Raw genomic sequence first — 18678 nt, forward strand, 5'->3', positions numbered from 1 at the left:
TGAATAGCCTGAAGGAACTGATTCACTGAAATGAGCTGGCATGAAAGACCGTTTGGGAAACATGTATTCAGTTATTGCATCAGCTTTTTCTGTTGTAAGGTTTGTGTGAAAAAAGTGATGTGTTTGATTACACGTTTGTGTTTGTTGTCTTGTAAAAAAAGTTGCTTGTTGAACAACTTTTAGGCCATTGAAATATACAATTATTAGCATTATGATTTTTTTTTAATTGACATTTTTTAAATGAAAGTCTATAAGGATTAGAGACCATAAAAAGAAAACACAATTCATTAAATAGTTTTGAATATGTTTTTGTCTAAATATTTCAACTGTTCTGCCAAAATATACCAAAAGTTTCAGATTGAGCTTTTGGTTAATGCTGTTTTTCATATAATCATGATAAGTTGAGCTGTAACACTTTAGTAACAGTTTAAGTAGCAATTCTCTCTAATAGTTAGTGGCATATTACATGCCTATTAATATGATAGTAATTATAAAATACATATTCTGCATCATCTTGTTCTTCATTCCTAGTTCTACCCAATATTTAAACTTAACTACCTTAATAAATAAATCAGCAGCAAATTAGGACATTGAGGCAAAAGTCATTAGCAATAGCAAGAATTGTACCTTAAAATAAAATGTGACCCTTTGCACTAATGCTTTTCATTTAAAACAAAGTCTTCTTTTAAAATTTAGATGATCATGAAATTCCAAGAATAAATGCTGTTTTTTCCTTTTTATTTATATATATTAAATAAACATTTATGAACACCATGTGTGTTTATATTGACCTTATTCTACAATGCGGAAGTGTGCTCGTTTTTGCGATTGCTTTAGGACTTCTGATTCAGTTGCCTATGTGAGAAATGACTAATAAATAATAAACGGCAGAAAACGATCAAACTACTCACTCTACAAACAAGTGTTTGCATGACTATACATAAAAAGTAGAATAATATAATACGAAAAGATCAGTTTGCAACATGAAGCAGCATAACGAGCTGTTTTAGCCTCTAAAAATGAATGGATGTGAATGAGAACGGAAGTCTCAAGCCAAAAAGATTCAAACGGCTGAGTCCGCTCATACGAAAGACCAACCGAGAATAGTGTCATATAAAATAAGATGTATTGTTTCATGTAATCGATCAGTGCAGAAAGATAATAGTCAATAATACAGCTTTTAAATAATATGTCCTGTAATGTTATATTTACCCATGGAAAACTATTTGCTGTCTCATAACTCTTTACTTGGCTATTATTACTCAATAATTCTGTTAATTTGTACAATAAATATGCATCTTCTGTAGAACTTTAAACTCAGCTTTCATGTTGAAAATGTAACCCTATAGTTTTACAAAGTGCTTCTTATTGACAATTTTTTATATAGTTTTCAATTGTGTTTTATACAATTAATATTATATTATAATATATGCATTATATTATATATTATTTCATCTGTAAAATAAAACAAGAAAATGAGAGCTCAGATTTATGTGACAAACCTGACAGTATTTTGTTTCAAACTAGTCTCATAATGAAATTTGAAATTGTAAATAAACTAAAAGCACCCCCAAAATATCACAAAGTATGGGAAACTGTTTATTATCAGATTTTATTTACAGCATTTAAAGCAGCACATTGCTAGATACATCCACTGTTAGATTTTTATTATTATTTTATAACTTAACTTGGTCACCATATCCTTGTTGTTTTAGCTTGTACAAAAACTCTCTTGTGAGTGTTGATTGTTACATTTAATTTGTTAATTGGGTAACACTTTAGTTTAGGCCACAATTCACTGTATTATCAAATCATTAACAAACACCACTAGCTTAATAAACTACTAATTAACTGGTTATTTAGAGTTAGTAAAGTAGAAGTTGGGTTTTGGTTTTGGGTAGGATTAGGGATACAAAATAAGATCGTGCTTTGTAACTACTAACAAACGGTTGATATCTTAATAATGTGCAGGTAATTAGCCAGTAGTTAAAAGCATGATTTGTGATCTAAATTAAAATGTTACTATTATTGATTATTAAATAAACCTTATTTTTGTTTTTGGAGATATTTATATATATATTTTAAAAGATAAAGTATATTAAATGTATGAAAGTATCATTTTTTTAGTTATACAAACTGAGCAGTGTTCATTTTTTGGCCAAGTGCATCATGAGTTTTTGGGATAGAATTTTTATTTTGGTGCATCACTACTTTTCCTGCATGTTTGGGATAGAAAACACTTTAAACTACTTGTATTCTCCTAACTGTTTTATCTCTCTCTTTCCAGGTCAGCTGATCTCCGATGACATCACTGAGGTCATCAACAGATACAATAAGGACTTTTTCACGCCTTATGGTAACCAGTTATCAACCAAGCCAGCCGGGGCTCAATATGATGACAGTTATTTAGGTAAGCCTGTTTGTTTGCCATAGTTGTAATTACGCTTGTGGTAATTTATATTTACACATGTAATGAGTATTTGGGTGCTTTGAAAATGCAATGTGTCTGTCTTTATACTTGTATGTATGTATGTATGTATGTAAATGTTTGTGTGTATTTGTCATTTTGTTAGGTTACTCTGTGGCTGTTGGTGATTTTAATGAGGATGGAGAAGATGGTAAGATATTTACTTTATTCATTTTGATATTTTCGGACATGATAAATATGCAGTATGGTTTAAAAGTTTGGATTTTGGTTAAAGGTGCAGTAGGTGATCTGCCAGAATGCTAGCATTAGCATAATAACTTAGAAATTTTACATCTCTTCCCTGCCTTCCAAAGCCACACCTCCTTAAGTCATGAACGCGTGCGCACCGAATAGATATAACACTAGATCATGTCATTCACCAGTTAGAAAACTCTATGCAGACACGCACTTTGTCCAGTGTAGTAGTTGACAGGCCAGCGGCTGCAGCAATTATATTGACCAAAACTGGCATTGAGGTAAAGTTGGTTTAAATTTGCACATTCAGACTTTTCCTCAATAATATAATTTCAGAAACGTATTAATTGCAAGTTCTAAATAGTGAAATCATACAATCAGCCAATTACTATTAAATACAACATTGTTCACAGTCAATGAAACAGTGCTAATGTTGTTTTGAAGTCATTCCTATTCGCTATTTCAGACCCAATATTCAAAATAGCCTTAAGGCCGATTTATACTTCTGCTTCAAGCGCATGCGTATGCTCCGGCGCATCCAACGCGTTGACGCATAGCCACTCAAACCTCTCAAAATACAACGACGCGTAGTGCAAGCTCTGTGATTGGTCGGCTTGGTAGCACTGACGAGTGTTGGCGGGACCGTGAGGTGCGCGAGCCCGATTGAGTGAATGTTTACAAGTGTGAAGTCCTGTGAATGAGCTCTGAATGGAGACTGTTGTTTTGTGTTTACCTTATAATTAAAGTTGTTGCAAGTCTGCCGGTTCCCACCTCAAATTGAGAAAATTTGAGCAACTTCTACATTAAGGCAGTGTTCAGATAAAACAAAATACCTGCGAAGAAACTCGACACAGAGGAACGCAAACACCTCACTGGCAACTAGCGTTTTGAACGGGTTAATGCAGAGCAACAGAAACTGCACGCAGAAACACGGCAAAGCGCAAGGCATGCACCATGGGTCACGCCGATCACTCGACGCAGAAGTATAAACCAGGCTTTAGAGTGTGAATGTGTCACAAGCTGTCACTGTTCACAAATGAATGAATGTAATATATAAATATAAATGAATCTTCACCTTAGTAATGCTGGTTAGGCCGAAGAGCACATTTACTTATGTTTTGTTATTAAACAAAATAAAAATCAGATCAGAAAAAACGGAGTGCTAAAAACAGAAATATCCTGTCATCGTTTTACATTACGCTTACATTACCAAGACGAGTGACTTTATTTCATTTCATTTGTGCTCGCTGACCCTCAAACATCGCTTGTTTTCATCTCCTTTTACACTTGAACAACTAAACGAATGCTTAGGTCTATTTAACTGACTATATTATCGATGCTGTAAAAGTTACTCCATGAACTTGAAAATAGCCAATCTTTTGCCAGACGTTTTCAGTGGCTGAACAACACTTCTGTGCATGTAAACCCATTCATAAACAAGAACACAGTCTACATAAGCTTTGCGTGGCTAAAATAGTTTTAAAACATACTTGTCTAATACTTCAGCCGTGGTGTCACACTTCTGATCATTGTTTTGAACCGCATAACGTCATTTTCCTCCAGCGTGCAAAAGTAACTCCGATATTGATTCAGGGTTTAGAAAGGTTTTGATTCTGCATTTTTGGCAGAAGCCCTTTCAAAAACAATATTTCTTTTCATGGATACAAGGTCTTTCAGAAAAAAGCTCAGGTTGATGCAGAGTTTGCCTGATGACGTCTCTTTGTCAGCTGTAGATCCGTGCTTCACGTGTACGCGCTACTGAGGTATCTCTCTGCTTAAAGAGGCTGCGCAGAAATTCAAATTTAAATTTGTTGACTAACAGTTTGAGATCCCTGTCGTAATTGAGTTATTTGTCGGCCCGACAATATTTAATTGGATGAACATTTTTTAGTTTTATGCCTAACCCAGAATATAAAACGCATATAAATGCATTTAGATCATTTACTTAATTCAATACTATTGGAATGTGAAAAACAAAAAAATTTTCTGAAGACAATCACCTACTGCACATTTAAAGAATTGAATGCTCAACAAGCATCCATTAAATTGATTAAAGATGTGAATATTCAGCTTCAGAGAAAAATGCTCTACTATTTAAATTTCTATTGATCAAAGATCCCTGAAAAAGTGTTGTGTTTTTAAAACAATATTACCTGTCATTAAATCATCATGTTAGAATAATTTCTGAAGAATGATGAGTGGGAAAATGATGCTGAATATTCAGCTTTGCATCACAGGAACAAATGACATTGTAAAATGTATAAAAATAGAAAACAGTGAGTTTGACTTGTAATGATATAACTGTATTTTGGTCAGATAAATGCAGCCTTAGGCACCGTTTACATTAATACGTTTTTCTTTTAAAATGCATAAGTTTTGGAAAAACCTGGAAAATTCATTGAATATTGACAAGGCATTTTCCAGGCCTAGAAAAGTTTTGGAAAAGCAAACAAACCAAAAATATTTTGGAAAAGTCATGAAAATGTGTTTAACAAATTTCTGTGTACTTGAATATATTTGAAATGATAATATTGGGTAAATTTTAACACAGTTGCGCTGACACAGCTCGCAGTTTTAGCTTCGCCTCGCTTTCATCGTAATTCAAGAAACATTTTGAGTGTCGTGTCCAGAAACAATCTCTAATAACTACAGAGGTAAGATACTGTGGGTTCTAAAGGCTCATTTAAAATACAATATGCTATCATTTATAACGCAAGCCAACATTTCTAAAATGTTTTCACACGGACAGCAAGATACTTTCTAAAAACTATTTTGCAGAAGTGAAACTAAATATAAACTACACAGATTGTCACATATTCGTTGATATGCTGTAATAAATTTGAACATACATTTATTTCTTATTTACCACGTGTATATAGACATTACATAAAACATCATAAATATTTACCTCAAAGTTTTGGAAAAGTCCTCAAATTTTAATAGTAAAAATGTGTATGAACCCTGTTAAAAATCAGTTATGGCCATTATAAAAGTATAACATAAAATAAGTTTATACATTATAGGAAATAAAGGCAAGCATTCAGTCAAATGTGTAGAATTAGTGTACATGGGTTCATAACCTAATATTAACTTATCTTTGCGCTCAACCAAAATACTTTACCTGAGAACAAGATTTAGAAGACCAACGTCTGGGAATATGTCATTAGATATAGACAACAAGATGAAATAAATATCACGTTTAACAAATATAGTGAGATTAGATCCAGCAGTAGCTTTTACCTGGGGTTCTGTGCTCAAAGCACCCGCTGACTGCCTAGAGCTCAGACTTGCGCATACACTGCAGTGCATGCCTGTGTATGTATGGTCACGTGTATGTGTATGTGTATGGTCACGTGATGTGCATTTTCACAGGTGTAGCGCGGATGGAGAGATGTTCAGAAACGCTAGGTGAAATGCCAATGTGGATGTGTATCGTTTTCATTCTAAAACTCTGTTTTAAAACTAAAACGTATTAGTGTAATCGGGGCCTTAGTGAGCACAAGGTTTTGTTCCAAAACAAAACTGCAACAAAAAAAAAAATCCTTCTGACCTTAAACTGAATGGTGGCATAATTACAAGAAACCACGTGTTGTAATTAGCCTGACGAATCTAGTCTTTGCTGACCTGCTCTAAATACCACCCCCATACCAAAGCAAACTGAAGTATTTTTATGGGAATTGCTCAAATCTGATTTCTCTCGGCATTGGGATCAAGAAGCTTCACCACTGAATGAAAGCATTGTTGTGTCCAGTTCATTGCTAACTCTTCCTGCCTCTCTAGATTATGTCACTGGAGTTCCTAGAGGGGAGAAGGCTCTCGGATATGTGAGTTTAATGCTATTTATGGTCAAGAATCTGACGAAAAAACCCATAAAAGTGATGCAACCCTGCTTGAATCAGCTTGCACGAATCTGCGTCTGGTTTTGTCTTGTTAGGTCAACATTTTTAACGGGAGGAACATGGAGTCAATGTATAACTTCACAGGCACACAGGTGGGTGTAATAGTAAATGTGTCCAAATTCTGGACTGTTGGGAGGTGTGTTTTAGGAGAGAAAAGCATGTTCAAGCGGTCTTGACTATGAGCAGCCTGCAGGTCACATGACATGCCCATGCTTGTGGTCATGGCACAGTTATGTTTAACATTTGCTTACGAGCTGAGAGTTTATGTCCTAAATCCACTCCCACATCTGGAAGTCATTGACAGCAGTGTCGCCAACATATGAGAGCAAGAGGATGAGGTGTGGTGCAAAAGGCATGATTTTTTTGTCTGATTGTGATTACTGTAGTGGCGATTCATCAGCAGTTCTTTAAGCTGGATTCAACAAGCTCAGAAATTAAATCTATAAATGGGGCACTATCAGGACCAAAAATAATAATAATAATAGCTTGAAACTTTCACTTAGACATATTGATAGTTAAAATGCAGATTATTTTTGAGACTAAAGCTGGTCATGACTAAAAAATGTTTCTTTTTTTAGATGGCTGCTTATTTTGGTCATTCTGTGGCTGCTGTTGACGTTAATAATGATGGGTGAGTGATGATTTGCCCTGACATGCTTTTTTCCTTGTGAGTTGAGGTTGATGATTGCTATACACATTGATGAGTTTCTTCTTTTAATAGTTTATTTTAAATTATACGTTAAATCAGTGGTTCCCATCGGGTCCAACAATGTGTAGTGCAGGTCAGGGTAGTGTTTAATTCTGAATTGATTATTTGTGGGGCAAAAACAGACACTCGTAAAAGTAGCCTTTAGAAATAAAGTAAAAGAAATGAATTTGAAAATGTCATAATTTACTCACTATCATGTTAATCAAACCTGTATGTCTTACTAATTCTGGAAAAGGCTACGTTTTTAACAAATGGCAAGCAGAATGAAATCAGTGCTCAATTTTTTTTTTAAATCCAGCCAGAAATAGGAACAAAATATAATTTTTTTTAAAACTCAAGACAACTGTTAAACATATACTTGTGGAATGCCCTATTTTTAATGTTATTGGACAACAATTTGTGTCTGGAGAGACTTTAAATGAAATATTTTTAAATGTAAATTCTTTTAAAATTGTACAATTTTTATCAAAGGTAAACCTTAAACTTTTAGATTTTTATCTTATTGTCATTATTATTATGTATTTTTGTCTTATGTATTTGTTGCTGTTGAGGACTTTAAATTGTTAGAATATTTTTATAATTATAGAAAAGTGGTATTTGTAAAATCTTTTTTTTTTTGCCGTGATATAGCCATAGAAGCTGATATGGCAATAAACTCAAAATTATCTCTCTCTTACTAATTCTGGTGGAACACAAAATGTTTTTAAAGAAAGTCTCTGCTCATTTTTTTCAGTGTATTAAAAATGTGATGTTTATCTGTGAGGGTCTAATGTAAACATTTGACCAAAACATTTTTTTCAAAATATTGAATTTTTGTTGACTGAACTTGTCTTGTTTTATATATAATTATAATTATAATCATAAAAATTCAGAAAAAGTATATGTCTGAAAACACTTTTTTGTGTTTTTTAATTTTTTTTATTCCCCTTAATTTTTAAAAAATATTAAATATTTTTTATGACATAATTTTTATGTTGAAAGTGTAAGCTCTGAAAATATTTGTTTTAGTTTATGATGCAGATATAATAAAATGCTTACAACATTCAATACTTATTCTCATTGCATTGCTGCTTCTATCAACCCATTGTTGAAGTTCTCATTCGTAATCAGTTTGATTTTTGTTTGCCCCATTTGGTGAAGTTCACATGTAACCGTTGCTTTTGCTGCTTAAAGGTTGCTTGTCCTGCAAAATAAAAATGTAATCTGATTAGTTTTTAGCTCCGCCAATGATCTTATGATTCTTTGCAGGATGCAACAGTAATTGCTTTTGTGTTAACATAAACGCACATCAACCCACATAACAAAAATCCAAAACAACCATGTAACAAAGTACTAAAACCTGCTTAAAAACACATTTGGAATTGCATATCAGTTCACCAACAAACCAAACCAACAAACACTGCAGCCAAATAACCATGTGATTAAAAGTTTTGAAAATGAAACTTGCTCTAAAAAATGGAAACTGTGGATTTTTGTGGCTCCGTGTGACACTCTGAGGAGACTCTCAGTGTCTGGTTCTCTTTTGCCATGCCTCTGAAAGTGACGATGGTTAAGTGAAAAAAAAAAAGCTTTTTTTTTTTCTTTAAATATAATGCCATTCTGAGTTTAAGTTTGCCAATGTTTTAAGTTTGAACAACCTTCTGAATGACATTGAATAAGCAAATTGTGGCCTGATTGAAAGGTTCAGTAGTGAAGTGTACACTGCACTTATGCGGTATTTGAATTTTGGTGTTAGTCTCATAAACTGTTTAAATCAAAAGGTCATGATCCGCACTCGTTAAATAATCACTTTATATTTCTTTATTTCACATTTTTCTTAGATATAAAACAGAAACGTTTCAGCTTAATGCCATCCTCCGTGTGTTTAGAAAGGCTGAGGAAGGCATTGAGCCAAAACTTTTGTCGTTTATATTTCCGAAGAACATGAAATAAAGAGATATAAAGTGATTATTTAATGAGTGCAGATCATGACCTTTTGAATTGGCTTGATTGAAAGGGACATGAAATGTGTCCCCAGAATGCAGGTAAAGCTAAAATGCAAGTGATTTTTGTTCTTTAAGCAAGGAAATTGTAATAATTCAGTTAGTCAAGTTTTATGTGCGTTCACTTAAACTGTACTGTTTTGTACATTCTGAAGTTTGTGTTTTGTGACCGTTCTTTTCGAAACCAAATGAAAACCGCTGCTTTAAATGATATTCATTTCAGTGATGACTTTATACGATTCTGTCAGCACCAAGTAAACCTACCCTAAAAATATGCACAGCGGCGTTTTGAGAGCATTCTCTGGCAGTGTTTCAGAAAATGAGCTGTAATCTGAACATTGTGCAACAGCGAAGATAAATTTACCTTCATTTCCCCCTCAAGTTTCTCTGTGTCTGAACTTGTTGCCCATTTTTTGTGTTCAGAAAGACCTGCATTATATAAGTATAAGTGAAGCCTTTTTTGAGCAACTCAAGAACGCATATCGATTTTGATCAAAGTTGAATATTTATTAGACTGCTGATTTAAACACCGTATATATTGATGATGTGTTCCAATGGCATAAATCTTGTAACCCCTTTAGGAAAATGGATTTGTTTGTGGGGGCTCCTCTATTCATGGACCGGGGCTCAGATGGCAAACTGAGGGAAGTGGGTCAGGTCTATGTCTACCTAGGCAAAGGTGGCTTCACCTTCAACAGTGTCATCAAACTCACTGGCTCTGAGATCTATGCTCGATACGGAAGCTCAGTCTGCAGCGTGGGAGACCTCAACATGGACGGATATAATGGTACCATTTTGATTCCTCTCAATGTGCTCTGTGTGTTTATTCGAAACAACTTGCTTGCAACACAGAGAGACACCAGTACTTATATGGTCATTTGTGGTCAGAAGTTGTCACTGTCTTCTTAGCCACATCATGCAACAGTAATCATGAGTCAGGAGCTTTTTGTGCAACGTCTGTACAATAATCCTCATGGTGGTTACTCACCGATTATGACTTAGATTGGTTTTATGCTTAATCCCTCTGTTTTCTGTGTGTTTTTTATTTTAGATGTGGCCATTGCTGCTCCATATGGTGGGCCGTTCCATCGCGGCCTGGTGTACATCCATAATGGGCATCCCACAGGACCCAATCCTGTGGCCTCTCAAGTTCTGGAAGGAACATGGGCGTCTGTGTCCATGCCATCCAGCTTTGGTTATTCCATGAATGGAGGCACCGATGTGGATCAGAATGGATACCCTGGTTAGATTTTTAACAGTGTTGTATGAATTTAAACAGTTAATTCAACCTATTACATCTTGTCAACTCAATCCAACGCTGTGCCCTCATGCTCTTCTTCTCTTTCACTCAAAACTCTAGACCTGATTGTTGGGGTTTTTGGAGCTGACAAAGCCATTTTGTACAGGTACAGTGTGCTTAGTCTTCACTTTGAAGCCACACATGCGTTTGATAGACTTTTATGATCAAGGCCGGATAAGCTATTAAAGGTGGTCTCATTTAATTCAGCACCATTTAATTTGCTTTATGGGCAAGTAGAGAAAGCAGTTAGAGCCTGTATTAAAAGCTTATCATGGTGGAAAACCTACCTCTGCCTATATTTGTACATGGAAGACCACCAGGTATAGATTAAGTCAATATTGTGCAAACTGTAAGCGTTATAATGTACAGTCAGCTGGACATCATTGCCATGAAAGCTCTGACTAACAGTGGTCAGATCATTAGTCATATGCTGCCATTTGCAATGTGGAGATCCCATCCCAAAGGAAATCTGCTTGGATTGTAGTGTACTAAGGTCCAAAATAAGTGATTCAGAATTTGTCACAGTGTTGATGTCATAAAAAACAAAACAAACAAAAAAAAACATGTTATAAAGTTTTAAGATGTCACTCAGATTTTAAAACCATTGCTTTTTCAAAGGTATAGTTCACACAGAAAAATTTAATTGTCATAATTTACTCATTCTTTACTTGTTTCAAGCCTTTATGAATTTCTTTCTTCTGTTGAACACAAAAGAATATATTTTGGAATATGTTGAAAACCTGTAAAAATTCCATAGTACTTGTTTTGACTACGGAAGTCAATGATTACTTGTTTTCAGCATTCTTCAAAATATATATTTTTTGTTTAACAGAATAAACATACTCATAAAGATTTGGGACCACTTTGAATGAGTACATTTTCATTTTTGTGTGAATAATCCGTTTAATGTTCTGCAACCTGGCTCGTCCTCATGAACAGGTTTGGAAATTGGAGTGTAATTTGTGGATGTAGTTAAGATCATATGTAGCCAATCAACATATAGAAGTTCCAAAGGTACAGCAGCAAAAACATTCTCCAATTCTGATGCTGGAATTGATACCAAATATGAAGAGAACATGCGCATTACATTACTCGCTCTAAATTACTTATAGGATGTTTTTCACCACACTGGAATTTTTCCACTCATTTTTTTAACATACACAGACGATAAATTTGAAACAAATTGTAAGCATTTGTGGCAAATGTGTCTCGCATTTCGAGTTATTCACACTGCTTGGCATAAATTCACCTCTGTTTGCACGTTTGTGGCTTTTTATGTAATCTAGGCAAGGCAAACTTTATTTATAGAGCACAATTTTACACAACCGTAGTTGATCCAAAGTGCTTTACAATAAAATAAAGTAGAAAATAAAAATAAAAACTGGTATTAAAAATACAAGGAAATATATATGTATAAAATACTAAAATACAAATAAAAAATAACATGCATGCATTACTCAAAGGCAAGAGAGTAAAAATAAGTCTTTAAGTTAGATTTAAGCATCCAATGAAGGAGAAATCCTGATGTTCAGAGGGAGACTGTTCCAGGGCCTTGGAGCCGCAACACAGAAAACTCGATCACCTTTTGATTTGCAGCGAGACCAAAATGACAGACAAAAGAAACTGGTCATGGGCTCTTAACTGTCTACAAGCTATATAAGGCCTAATAAGTTCACTGACATAGGCCAGGGCAATGTGTGCAATGCTTTATAAGTGAAAAGAAGGATTTTAAAATCAACTGTATTTTATAGGTAGCCAGTGCGATGAGGCAAGGACAGGGGAGATATGATCTCTTTTCTTAGTTCCTGTTATTAATCTGGTGGCTGCATTTTGGACCAACTGTAACCGAGAGAGTGTTGACTGAGGTAGACCAATGTACAAGAAACAGTTTAAGTTTTGCCACCAATCTAAGCTGGAAAACACTTCTCTTTACAACTGTATTTGTCACTTCTCTGTCAAACTGCAAGCGTGGATCAAAGATAGATTCTTGGCATGATTGTGCAGATTGTCATTTAGGACTCCTAGCTGAGTAATAGAATCGTTGGTAGCAGTAGGACCTAATAATAACACCTCTGTTTTATTTTCATTTAGTTGCAGAGACTTATTTGTCATCCAGGTCTTAATGTCGGTTAGGCATAAGAAAAGATTTTCTAAAGATAAATCTTTTCCTAACCTAATCATGCAAATACTGAAATTTGCTTTTGTTGTCAAACAAGCATAAGCCTAAATCTAAAAAATTCCATATTGTAGACAAACTAATTAGTGCAAAAAAATTGAAGCTATGAGCAAACTGCACACAAAAATGCACTGTAACACAATTTGGTTAGCACACATACTATTCTGGTGACACAGTCTGCACCATGCTCTTGTGGGCTGTGTGACACCATGGACACTTTGAATTTAACACTACAGTTAAATAACAATATCAAAAAGGAACTTTGTTAAAATGAGCAATAGTGCACTGTCTTTTCATAAATGTGGGTATATTTTATTCTAACATTGTTAGTTTTTTACAATTGCAAAACACAAAAGTAATTAAATTTTTTCACTTTGAATGGCCATAATTGTCAAATTGACCGCATGCTTTTCAGCACTACTTTTTCCTGTTCCTTTGAATATGCATACCACTGTTGGCAAGTTTTCTGATAAAAACATAACTTCACTTTAGATGTCTTTCAAAAACAACATATCGCCTGCTATGAGCAAACTTTTTTCCTGCTTGCCGGACAAAGTACGGTATTGTTAGGGTTTTTAGGGTAATGGCTTAAAAATATGATGGCAGACATTTAAAGCTTAATTCTAAAATCTCAATAAAAGCTTTGAATGGAACTACAGTAGGATGTCACAAATGTCTTATGTGACCGTTCAGAATGATTCCTATGTCCATTTTAGTAGTTCCGGTGTTAAGGGTCAGTATTGAATAAACATACATTGCAATATTTTTCCTTTTTTGTTTTATTGTAAAAGGAACCGGTCTAAATTGAAACACTGATAATTCCTGCTTGTTTTGTTATTTAGGGCCCGTCCTGTCATCAGTGTAAACACCACACTGGATATCAGCCCACAGATCCTGAACCCTGAAGACAAAAGCTGCACCCTACCTAGTACAACTACTAAAGTTTCCTGGTGAGTCAAGGTTTTTTATCTGACTATATTGACCGAACAATATAGATTCAAACCTTTTTTGTACAACTATGGAAATATAAGTCTTGAAAGATGTTTTATGTAAACTTGAGAACTGTGAGATTTAAACTTGTTCTTTTAAAATAAAGATTTTTTTTTTAGATTTGCATATTTCTAAGTTGATAGTTCAAGGGCAAGCCTTTTTTATTAAGTAGCCATATTCTCAGGAAGCTATTTTAGTCATTAAAGTACAGCTCGTTTTTAATAGGGTATCAGTATAGTTTTCAATAGGGAAAAATCTGATTTTTCATTTAGGATCAGGCTTACTAATACTAATTATCTCTGCTAATTAGCCGTTGACTCTTTAAAGTTTGAGTGAACAAGAACTTGTTTATAGTTTTATTTCAGTATGTGTATGTTGATGGACTTCCAACTGAAACTAAATATTGAGGATGGGGTGGGGCTTTCTTTCTGTGCATCATTCCGTCATAGGAAGAGAAGCATGGTTAAGAATATTGTTGAATATAATCCGTCAAACTGATATCAACAGAGGAGGATCAACACCTTTAGTCTTTGATTGCAGATAACCAAAACAAATATTTTTTTTAATTGTTTGTTTGTTTTTCAGTGGATTAACTTGCATGGATTAATTGTACACCTAAAGGATAACTATGTGCACTAGCGAAATAAACATTGTCAATTTTGATTTCACACAGACTTTAATTTAGAAGGCAGAATATTTTTAGCAGAATTCTGTGTATAGACCAATTACCATGTTTGTAAACATTCAGGATGCGTGCGCAGGGAGGTGGCAGAAAGAAACCGGGAGCGCTAGCATTTACAGCGAGGGAATGACATCCGATGCGAACAGAGTTTGTTGTTGTCTTAGAAATAAGATAAATTGATTACACATTATAAATATTATTTACATAATGCTTTCAGCATATTATAACAGCTCCGTCACCCAGTGACAAGCACAGTGATTCGGCAAAATTAACGTTAAAGTGAGTGGCGTTCATCTGACAGGTCCATTTGCGATAGCACCCTCCCAATGGATATTGGATTAGACGAAATGACCAAGCATCCAGCCCCAAATATACAATCTCATTGAAGCTCCAAGTGATTTTACAAGAGAGAAGTTAAAGGCCTACAAGTCTTTGGATGCCAAAAATGTTGTTCTGTGTGGTCATGTGCAAGAAATAATGCTCCAGAATGACCAGATTCAACACCGTGTAGAGCTAAAAACCGAGGTTCTGCTTAGCCAAAGACAAGGAAAGAAGACAGAGTTAACGTTATACGAGGCCTAGGTAATCAATCACCAACACGCAAAACGACAGCATTCTGACAGCAAAATACACCTGTACGGCAGGGTATGTGAACTTACACATAGAGGTAAAGTTGGTTTTATATTCGCACATTTGGACTTTCTCCTTAATAATATAATTTCATAAACGTATTATTTGCAAACTCTAAATAGCGAAATCAAATTAGCAGCCAATGACTATCAAAGTACAACATTGTTTACAGTCAAATAAACAGTGCTAATGTGGTTTTCAAGTCACACTTGCAGCTATTTCAGACCGAATATTCAAAGTGCCGTGGTAAACAATATAGGGAGTGTGTTACAAGTTGTCACTGAATGAATGTGTGAATATAACATTCATTCAGTGTTTACTTTAATAACTTACACTTTCACGTTTCGTACTTAGCATTCAGTGTCTGCAGTTTAACCATATGTAACTGTTTTTGCTGAAATCATTTCTGCAATCAAAAACGAGTAATGTGTGTGATTCAGCATAGCGTGAACTTACCTGATATAACATGAGAACTGCAGAGTCCATCATTTCCAATTAGGTCGTCACTTCATTCAGCAGCCTTTTAGCCTTTTAGTCGAATTTGGTGTCCTGCCGCACAACACGACATCTTTACTATTGCAGCCTGTGTTTTTTTTGCAACCGGGGACCCGTGTGACGTCATGTTGGTAATTGACGTAGGTTGGTAATTGGTCTATTATTTAGAAGCTTCCATTTTTTTTTATTTAAAAGGAGATCAAATTTCTGTTGCTGTAAAGCTAAAAAATTGCACTTTAGAATTGATATTAGCTTTTTTGCATCTTAAATTACCAGCAAAGTGCTTTGAATGTTTTTTTATTACCAAGCTTGATGTTTTTTTTAATATATATAGTTGTTTGAGGTTTGTTGCTTTTGCATTCTGCTCATCAAAAAGTAATTCCTTAAATATAAATGATAATGCACTTGGTTCATCATAAAAACAAATCCACCAAGATATGCTTTTTGACAACTATGCAATATATACACTACCTGACAAATGTCTTGTTGTCTATCCAAGTTTTCCAAGTATCCAAGGAACAGCAAGTAATAACTTGACTTCCAGTTGATCATTAAGTATCAGAAGTGGCTTTTATGACGTAATGCGCTTATAATACGTCTTCTGCAGTTTATGTGCTGATTGGGATGCAGTTCAACAGCTGTTTCATCTAAAAAAAAATCTACATTCTGCTACTTTTTCAAATCGTCAACTAGAAGTCGTTATTTGTTGCTCTTACAACTATTATCGACGACTAGACTTTTGTCAGGTAGTGTATAGAGTAGAATTGTGTTAATGTAATGATGCTCTCAATTCCTTCTCTTAGTTTCACTGTGAAGTACTGTCTCAAGGCTAGTGGCAAGGGAGCGCCATCTTCCCTTCGTAAGTACTTATTTCTTTATATATGCAAATGATCGCAACTTACAATATTTAGGGAAATGGAACCTATTATGGCAAGTAGTAGGAGCACATGGCAGCTGTAAAGGGAGCCATGCTGTTGCGGTGTGTGTTATGAGCACCGCTGCGGGGGTAAACTAGAGCTCGACGTGTCAGGCATCAGTGTGTTTGGAGCCGGACGTACGGTAGAGCCGTTAAAAAGCCCAGCGTCCGGCGCTCACAAAAGCCTTCACATGGATCTCACAGTCTGGGGTGTAATGGCTACCAGACCCACAGCCCACTGTTCATAGACCACAGACCCTGATGCCAATTCATTATTTCTCTGTGCGCTTTGAAGTTCTCCTATGCTCTGCTTGAGCTAATGGCTGCTGTTGTGCAAGCTTAAGGTACGGATGTGTGTATACAGTCAGAAATAGATTTGTTTTAAATAAAATATCGGTCACATATTATAATAAGGTTTCATTTATGTATTTACTAAGAATAAACGCCGGTAACGCATTTATTAATCATAGTTCTACAGTTGCTAAATCATTGTTAAAATCCATAATTCTTTTATCATTAGTTAATGTTGATTATCATTAGTTAACAAAAAATATCAATGAAGGGTTGTATGTTTATTAACAACCATTAAGGTCTGCATGAACCGGAAGTTGCAACAGTTTTTTTTTTTTCATGATGTGACGAAGTTCCTAGGGAAATGGAATATAAAATGAGAAAACAGTGGGCATGGCTTGCTTTTTCTACTGCGAGCTGATTGGATGTATAAAGTAGGTATTTCATTCCAAATAATTTGGGGAAAAGGTTTTAGGAGAGTTATTATAACAGATTCCTCCTCTTCACCATTTCTGTTCAGAGAATTAGAGAATTGAACTGAAAACAAACAGGAAGTGCATTTCCAGATTTTGATTAAAGGTTACAAATTTTTTTTTTCTTAATGACAAATTTAGTGATGCAACGATTAACTGATTTCACTATTAACCGTGCTTTAATTCATCATAGGTAATTAATCGTAAAGGCTTCTTAACACTGTGTTTCTGCACAGAACACAACTGCTGCAACTAAACAGTTAAGCTGCGTTCACACTCAAGTTTGAGTTTACGAAAATTCTGTAGTACAGCACTGTGAAAAGGGGCAGGATTAAATAAGAAGATTACACATTTAAAAAAGCGAGCGATTGGTCCATATTTTAAATTTCATGAGGTCATGTTTTGATCCTCATTTGGTCTCACGCAGTCAAGTGATGTGATTTTGCAGGTCAGAGCTTCACTAAGCTTGAACTTTACAACACAGCAAACTGCCAAGCTTGTTGCTCGAGCTTGCGTTTCCAGTCTGATGCATTCGTGTGTGTGTGAACGCAAGTCTATGGGGAGACAAGTGCAGTGTGACAGCAGCTTTATGCCAAATGTGCACAAGTTTAAAGTTCCGTGCTTGTACACAATATGCAGGCACACTGGATTAAAGGCTGATTTTAAATATGGCTGAGGCTATTAACTAAGGCCTGTTCACATATTCTGTCTTTTGCACGCAAGTTCGTTATTTCCAATAGAGGTGTGCGGCTTGCGCGGATATTGGCATCGATGCGACGTGCTCATGTTTTCCAGCCGCACCTAGTTGAAAGAATGGCACGAGCGCACTGTGAAAACTGACCAGTCAGCTTCAAATTTGTATGGAATATACACTGAAAGAGGTATATTGAGTAAAAGCTGAAAGTCTAAACCAGAGACATAATTCATGACACAAACAATAAATAAAATCATAAACAAGGCAAAAAGTTGTTCCAATGTTCCAAAACGTACCTTGATATTTCCCCATCCCCTTTTACGTCCTCTCGCTGACTGTGAATGAACAAGTGATTAATATAAACCCTCCACATAACATGACCCTCCACCACGATCACATGACACAGATTAACCATTTCATGTGTCCTATGTACATACACATTTTTAGTCCAAAGAGAAAACAAAAATACAAAAGGAAAATACCAAACAATTTTGTAATTTAGTTGATCAAATGCCTTTCAGATAGAGGTTCAGCAGCCTTTGACTATATTTGGTCACTTAAAAGGGAAATACTTGGCTAATATGATGCTTAGATTTACATTAGACAAATATATATATATATATATATATATATATATATATATATTTTTTTTTTTCATATTTTTATGTATTCATTGTATAATTAATGTGATTTATTTTCATTGTAAAATTATTACTTGTGTTTAAATGCCAAAAACTTTTTTTCACTTAATTGTATGTGCAAAGAGAAATGGACTATTG

General features: G+C 34.9%; 1 protein-coding gene across 2 annotated transcripts in view; it reads left to right on the forward strand.

The window, feature by feature from the left end:
• Positions 1-18678, forward strand: part of itgav (integrin, alpha V) — a 57642-nt gene that overhangs the window by 15110 nt on the left and 23854 nt on the right. For both annotated transcript variants that reach the window (XM_056465180.1, XM_056465181.1), the window contains exons 7-16: positions 2288-2410; positions 2574-2618; positions 6443-6486; positions 6597-6653; positions 7140-7192; positions 9834-10039; positions 10304-10495; positions 10613-10658; positions 13571-13678; positions 16329-16384. In XM_056465180.1, the coding sequence (XP_056321155.1) occupies positions 2288-2410; positions 2574-2618; positions 6443-6486; positions 6597-6653; positions 7140-7192; positions 9834-10039; positions 10304-10495; positions 10613-10658; positions 13571-13678; positions 16329-16384 (930 nt within the window). The remainder of the gene's footprint in view (positions 1-2287; positions 2411-2573; positions 2619-6442; positions 6487-6596; positions 6654-7139; positions 7193-9833; positions 10040-10303; positions 10496-10612; positions 10659-13570; positions 13679-16328; positions 16385-18678) is intronic.

Source organism: Danio aesculapii, chromosome 9, assembly GCF_903798145.1.
Source record: "Danio aesculapii chromosome 9, fDanAes4.1, whole genome shotgun sequence".
Classification (NCBI taxonomy): Eukaryota; Metazoa; Chordata; class Actinopteri; order Cypriniformes; family Danionidae; genus Danio; species Danio aesculapii.